Here is a 7,512-nt window from a genome sequence, read left to right as displayed (position 1 = left end):
GGAGAGGTGAAGACAGGGTGCTCATAGTGAGGCAACCCATGGCTTGTAATTTGAATTTTCACTTATTATAATGTGAATATTGTGAAATATTTTGTAAGTTTACAGAGGATGAGGAGAATTAATGTGTTGGCCGTTGTTCTGCATGACTCACACACAGCTCTGCAAGAATATTAGGAGAAGGATTATAAACCAAATGTATATGATGGCAGAACAATAGAACGGTCACAATGATTAAATCATGATGTGACGGGACTGAGCAAATGCCAGAAATAATAAGGATGTGCTGATTGTGACAGTCACATTTTTGGAAAAGGTTCTAACTTGTTAGGCAACGTGTTCAGTAAACAAAGTAGAGGTAATCCCAATGACTAAAAATATCCTCTACCAAGCTTTCATTAAAATAATACCTGGTGATCCTTATATGAAGGGCCTTGTTTAGGCACTTTGTGTTATGTTGTGTGACAACGGCCTGTGCCTGTCTCCCGATTGTGCACCTGCATTCTCATGCTATCACATTCATTATTGGTATTTATATAGCGCTGACAATTTACACAGCACTTTACATTCTGCACATTCGTCAGTCCCTGCCCTTAATGAGCTTACAATCTAAGGTCCCTATCTCACATGCATACATACAGGGCCAATTAACCTTCCAACAGTACTTAGAAACACACACAAGCTCAGGGAGAACATGCAAACACTGTGTAGATAGTGTACCTGACTGGTATTTGAACCAGGGACCCTCAGTGCTGCAAGGCAGACATGCTAACCAATACACAACTGTGCTGCCCATTCATGGATTTCCTGTGGAAACTGTATGATGTCATGAACCTCATCTCTCACACATGCCATACTATTAAAAATATTAGAAGGTGGGGCTGTGACTCCCTTGTCAGAAGAACGCATTAAGGCCTCATTAACATGTGTGGCGCCCTCTCTGAATGTGCGGCGCCCTCTCTGAAAAATGATCAACTGTGGCTGACAGGCATTCAGGAGGCGCAGTATTCTGGTTTTCTTTTCTGTTTTAGATCCCAATGGGGATTTTGCATTGCAATACCATGCTGAAACCACGTGACAGTTGTGGCAGGCAGTTGTGGCACAGTCCCATTGATTGCAATGGTCACGCTTGTCATGAGACACCATCTTCCAAACATGAGATGCTGTAAAAATATTTACCATGGCATATGTCAGAGGCATCCCCGAGGCTGGGTGTCACCCGAAGCGGGTACCGGGTAACACCCCGCTGGGACATCATCATGCAAGTGCGTGACGTCACGGCGCATGTGTGGCCATCTTGGTGATGGACGCCGGCAGAGAGAGGAGGGGACGTTCACCCGGTGGGATAAGGTCATGAAAGTAGTATTTATTTTCTATTCTCCTCAGCGCCATCTAGTGGCCATAATGCAGCATTTTCAGAATATTACATTCAACCCAAAAATAAATATATACGAAGAACATTTTGTTTTTGGTTCCATTCCCACAGACCGAACATTCACCAAGATTCACAGGGTGAATGGCTCTGCAAATTGTTTATAAACAGACCCCTTTAAGCTGTTCCTAAGCTAGATAATTGGTGGCTACACACTTTTTCCATGGACTAACCTCTGCTGCTGACTGACCCTTTGACTTGCTATAAAGCTAAAATATTACAGCCAGCATGGTTACTGGGGAAGGGGTGACTGGGGAATACTTCCTCCTACCTGCAGAAGGAAGAAGACATCATTGCTTGTCAGTGTGTTCATCTCCCCAGGGTAATATCTATCAGTTATTGTAATGTTTGTCCTTGTAAGGCTAGGTTCACACCTAGGCGATCTGACGTGCGATATTGTGCAAAACACAGATTTACATTGAAGTCAATTGAGTCTGTTCACACCTTGGCGGTTTGTCACAGTCTGGGTCCCATAGACATCTCTACGCATTGAAAATCACGTGGTTTTCAATGAACAGTGACTACCTTAAGCGACAGCTTTGAGCTTGCTGGAGGTATTGACATCACATCAAAGATAGAAGCACCCAAAAGAAGTCTCAGGTCTTATATGGTGGCTGATTTTTAAATCTCTAATGGTGGCTGATTTTTAAATCTCTAACCCAGCGTAGAATGGGGCAAATGCCATTCACATGGCACTACCGGGAGACTGGCAGCATAGGAATTACCTGTTCCTCAGCGCCATCTAGTGGCTCTAGTACCACAGGAACATCACTCTCCTAGTAAGCCGTCACTCTCCTATAAACTGTAAGGAAGATTTATAAATCAGCCCCGTCTTGGGAGCAATTTTGTTGAAATCAATGGCCTGGTGACAGGATCTTTTCAAAGCCAAACTCCAGGCACAAGGAAACAAAATATATATATAATCCTTGAAATGCCCCCCCCCCCCCCCCAAGCTGCAAGGGTTAACTATTTGTTGCAAAAAGAGAAATAAGCAGTAATAATTACCTTATTCCTCAGTCTGGCAAGCACCCTCCATCTGTTTGACCCTTCCACTGAAAACCTCCTTCTTAAGGTGATCTGGTCCGTAGTATCACACAGACCTCCTCACATACAATGCAGGACTCTCTGTCCTGCATTGTATGTGAGGATGCTGAGAGACCACCCATGCCATCAGAAAGCATGGAAGTGAGGAATATGGTAAGTAATAGAGCCTCTTCCTCTACCCTCTAGAGTTAACAAGCATTTAACCCTTCCAGTAAGGGGCAGCATGCAAGGGTTATTCTTTTTTCATGACAGTTGGGCTTTAGGGGGGTTACATTTTAGTTTCCCTTTAAACCATTAAAAGAATCACAGCACACCAAGTGCAAGTTTTTTTTAGTTGTACAAAAATTGAAGAAACGGTTGCAGGCTGCCACGTATGAGGGGAAAACTTCTTTTAGAGTCTCAAAGTCTTTCTGGTTTAAATGCAAGTGATGAGTGGATGAGCAAACTCAGCCCTGATGCGTCTCATCTTCCCTAGAATTCTCTTCAGGTTGCTCAGCTGCCATCTCTTTCGCTTTCCTTAATCTTTCAGCGTCTGTGATGGTCATTGGATGTAATGGAAAGAACCCTGCAAGTCCTGGAAATAAGAACGCAATTAGAATGTAAAAACAGAAAAACTGCACTTAGCAAACACTCCTATATTCATTCAAGACAATAACATTTCTATTATGGCAGGCAGCAATGTTTAAATATGTTTATAAGTTATGAAATGTGAATGGGAACATGTAACAAATATAAAATAGGAGTTATCCCAATCTGGCTGCAAAAGCAGAAATACACTTTAAAGTTTCTAATTTAATTGCAACAACGGTCGGCCCATCGAGGGTTACCTACAGCCTAGCTGAAAACCTACTACTGGGAGCTATCAGTGCCGTCCCGTCTGTAATCTGGGATGCTCCTATACTGGGAGCGCTCCCAGCATTACTGGAACAAGTGCTCTCCCTCTTTGAATTTCCCAGTTGCAGCAGCAGAACTTCGCCGCTTTGGGGCCAGAAGGAGTACTGCGCCTTGACAGAGGGAGAGTGCTGGTTCCAGTGGCAGACTACTTTTTCAGCCAGGCTGTGGGTTAACCGCAATGGGCCTACAAAATGTTAAAGCTACACAGTAATTTTATGATGCAGGGCACCCTAGACTGCATAGTGCACTTGTTAAGTGAAGTAAACAAAAGAAGGGTAACTAAATAAAGGCGTTAAATCTGCAGTTTTCATTAAAACGGAAGTAAAGTCTGCTGTGCCTGGTGGGCTCTTGCCATAACTTCCAAGTATGCACAACATGCTGTCACATTTACAAGACAAGTGTGCCCTGCAGTGTGATCTGCTCTGTCAGTGCCACTCCATCCACCATATCTTTATATGCCTCTTTTGGGTCCCTGTCTTCCTTTCTGACCATTTGATTGCCGGTGATGACGCAACTCCTGCGCACAGGGTTTACTTAGTCCTCAGCCCCTGGCTTGATTCTTGGGACACTGGAGATGCTGCAAAGAACCTGGGGTACTACCTTGCACCGTGCAGTGTACACAAGAGAGAAAAACTGCTAGACGTTAGAAGCAGTTTTTTGTCTTCCAGAAGAGGGGGAGCCCCCCTGCAAGGGTTAATGTTGAATATGCCCGGAGTTCTACTTAACTAATTCCAGTTTGCTAGTTAGTGAAAAGTAGTTTCTTTTTCTCCCAAACCAAACCAGCTTGTTATGAACTCACCTAAAAGTTTTGCAGCAGGTTTGGTAATCTGTGCTCCAGAGGCCATCCAATATTTAATCCTCTCAATGTTCAGGCTTACGAGTTTCTCATTATATACATTGGGCAGTGGATCGTATGTCCCCAGTTTGTCTAAGTGCTTTCCATCCCGTGCTCGCTTATTGTAGGCAGCAACAATACGGTAGAACGGTCTGTTGGCGCATCCCCCGAGAGCCATTCGGATGACAACATGACCTCCATAATAACGGCGCAATACCTGGGATGCTGAAAGGAAAAAAAAAAAAAGAGAAACATGTTACTGTATTAAAGATGAACTCTGGGAATTTAAAAATATTTCCCTGCAGTGGGGCTACCCCAGCACTGCAAGGGTTAAGTGCTCCTTTTGTCTAGGGCAGGCAACCTTGGCTCTCCAGCTGTGCTAAACTACAAATCCAATCGTGCTTCTGGGAGTCATGCCTGTGGCTTGCAATGCCTTATGAGATTTGTAGTTTCAGCACAGCTGGAGAGCAATGGTTGCCTACCCCTGGTCTAGGGCACTCAAATCATATACTCACCTGATCCTTGGTCCCATGGTGGCCAGCACTCACCTCTTTCTCGCTCCACTCAAGCTATGGAATGTCCTTTAGCATCCTTACGTGTAATGCAAGCCAATGGACCTACAATAGATGTGATTATGTCAGAGGTCCTTAGACCGTGAAGCCCAGGGAAGAAAAGGCTGCGAGGACCTAGCAGCCCTGCGGGACTGAGGATCAGGCGATTATATCACCTTTATTTGAGCAGCGTAGACAAAACGTGCACTTAAACCTTGCAGTGCGGGAGTAACCCCACTGCAGAGGTACGTTTTTTCAATTCCCAGAGTTCTTCTTTAAGCTAGCCATACATGGCTTGATGTCTATTGTTCAGGCTCACAGTCAATCATTGAAGAGAGTGTGGCCGGGGGAAACTCCTCCCACTGGCTATTGTATTCAGACAGCCACAGGTGCCGAATCCTATTGGATACAGTCACCATTCTGCCAACTCCTTCAATTCAAACCAATATGGTTTGAATTGCGAATAAGGGGTGAGGTCTCGGACCACCTGCAGTCATTAGCCCTGTGGAGTTACGATATGAGAATCAAGGCCAACTCCTTCAAAGCTTGTCAAGCTGGGTGGCTCAAATTGTGGCAGGAAATGGCCGAAATTTGAGTCGCATTTGGCCAATTTTATATCATAGTTTGTGGTCAGTTCTACAATGACAGAGAAAGACAACGTTCAACAATTATGAAAACCATAGCGACTAATCAAGAGTCTCCCCCCCCGCACCGCCATGCTGGAATGAGATAGCCAGCAGGAATCTCTGTGAAATTGGCCTTCAATTGACTCCAATACAACTTCACACAAAATGTTTAGAAATTTGCAGAAATTTTATTTTTTTCCCTTTGGCAAAAGGTCAGCAAAATAAACAGAAACCTGCAATACTTACTTAGATGAACCATTGTGACATCTCCAACAAGCCCTGTAAGAGAAAGCAGACAATGCTGTCATCTGTCCCTTAACACCCCATTACACAATAACACTAGACATAAAAATCTGCCATATTGCTCTAGAAAATACTTTAAAAAAAAAAAAGTATATTTAGCGTGTGCTCATTCATTTGATTTACACCTATTATTTATGTAGTGCCATTCGAATTTTGATTCTGCAATTTTCGATTTCTAAACAAGTATTTATCATAGCACGCTGCACTCAGGAGTATACAAATACTAACTTGTTTCCTCACTTCCCCAGTGCAAGCCCTCAGGCACAAAGCAGGGCTGTCTGGTCACTCAGCTTGTGACTGGGCAGTGAAGGAGCAGCAAAAGACTGACATCACTCTGCTCTCTTATCCTGTCATCAGGTTTCTTGGCTGCGCACCTGATCGACCTCTATTTTTGTCCCTCTCCCTGTCTTAGGGTCTATTCATACCAGCCTCTGTTGGCGCATTGCAGTGCCATTGCTTTTTAGCAGCACCCCACAAAACCTGCAGCGCAAGCCCACATCTGTTGCATGCATTGAGGTAGTGCACCATAACACACTTCAATGCACGAAAACTGGGTTGAACTGCATCAATGCAATGCAGCTTTAAGATCTGGAAAGATGTTCCCAGTGCTCCCGAGACATATTGATGTTTCTCCTCCACAGCAGACCCCACCATGTGATTTCAATACACATGTGCCAGAGAGGTTATTACACCCTCCTGATGTCTCTAGACTGACACAGCTATGCTCCTTGATCAGACCACAAACCTAATTTCATATAACGCTCCTGGATGACAGGTCCACTTTCATATAACAGAATAACCAGTCATGATGATCCCTTACCCGTCTGCTAGGAAGAGCTCAGTGTGACCTGCCCTTCACCGCCCTCCCAAAACACAGCATGCCACCTCTAGGAAGTATGAACGCCTTCTGATGACGTCAGGATCATGTGACGGGTAACATGTGGAACTGCAGCCACGCCCCTCTCGGTGCAGTTGGATGAAGCCCCGCCCTCCTCTAATGTTTTCTGATTTCTGTGAAGTGAATTACTATCACTTATGATACATCGTTTCATTTTTAAACGTGAAAATGTTTTATTTTAATGAAGTGAAGAAGTTTAGCAGGTTTTTTTAAACCCGCGCACACCATATTAGAGCGCGACTTACAGACGTCATCCTGCAGGGGGCGCGCACACACCGCCCGGCAACAAGACTCAGCTCTATGATACCGGTGGCTCTCGTTCCCCACTTCCAGTATGGGATCCGGAAGTGGGGCAGGGTCGCCGGTTGGAATGTGTTTCTCTGGAGTACAAACATGGCGGCGTGAGTGCGCAGCTGCTGTGGACTGGTGAGTGCGCCCTCGGGGACCCCCCGGAGGTGCCGGTTCTGGTTATATTTGGGGTGGGAGCTGCCCGTGACAGGTGCTGTGGAGGGAGTGGGAGGTGAAGGAGACACGCCCCCCCAGTTAGCGGTAGGGTGGGGCTAGCTGTCAGTGAGCCCCGTGTGACAGGCAGGTGGGAGCTGACTACAGGGACACCTGTATGGGGGTCAGTATAGGACTGCCATGGCAGCTAACAGAGAGAGAGCTAAGTCACAGCCGAGTTGACTGTAATGTCCTCACACCTCACTCACACCTCAATCACATATATAGTACTTTCACTTTACAGTAAACAGAGGCTGCCATGGCTGACCTCCTGGAAATGCAAGTTGTCTGGCTGTTATGCTGATCATCTGGCTTCAGTAATTTCAGTCACTGATGCAGAATGAGCATTGTAATATGTTGGAGACAAATCAGAACACCTGATCCGCATACCTGATCTGGGTCACTGATTTAAAGCGGAACTCTGGGCACAA

General features: G+C 45.2%; 1 protein-coding gene across 1 annotated transcript; it reads right to left on the bottom strand.

Moving 5' to 3' along the window:
- Positions 1 to 2,827: 2,827 nt before the first annotated feature.
- Positions 2,828 to 5,638, bottom strand: MRPS16 (mitochondrial ribosomal protein S16). The gene is made up of 3 exons (XM_018552651.1): positions 5,626 to 5,638; positions 4,167 to 4,427; positions 2,828 to 3,047 (listed from the first exon to the last, which is right to left on the bottom strand). Exons 1-3 carry the CDS (start codon positions 5,636 to 5,638, stop codon positions 2,920 to 2,922), a joined length of 402 nt encoding a protein of 133 aa, XP_018408153.1. The 3' UTR covers positions 2,828 to 2,919.
- Positions 5,639 to 7,512: the final 1,874 nt, after the last annotated feature.

Source organism: Nanorana parkeri, unplaced genomic scaffold, assembly GCF_000935625.1.
Source record: "Nanorana parkeri isolate BGI_ZX_2015 unplaced genomic scaffold, ASM93562v1 scaffold94, whole genome shotgun sequence".
NCBI classification, from domain to species: Eukaryota; Metazoa; Chordata; class Amphibia; order Anura; family Dicroglossidae; genus Nanorana; species Nanorana parkeri.
This window is presented reverse-complemented; position numbering and strand designations above follow the sequence as displayed.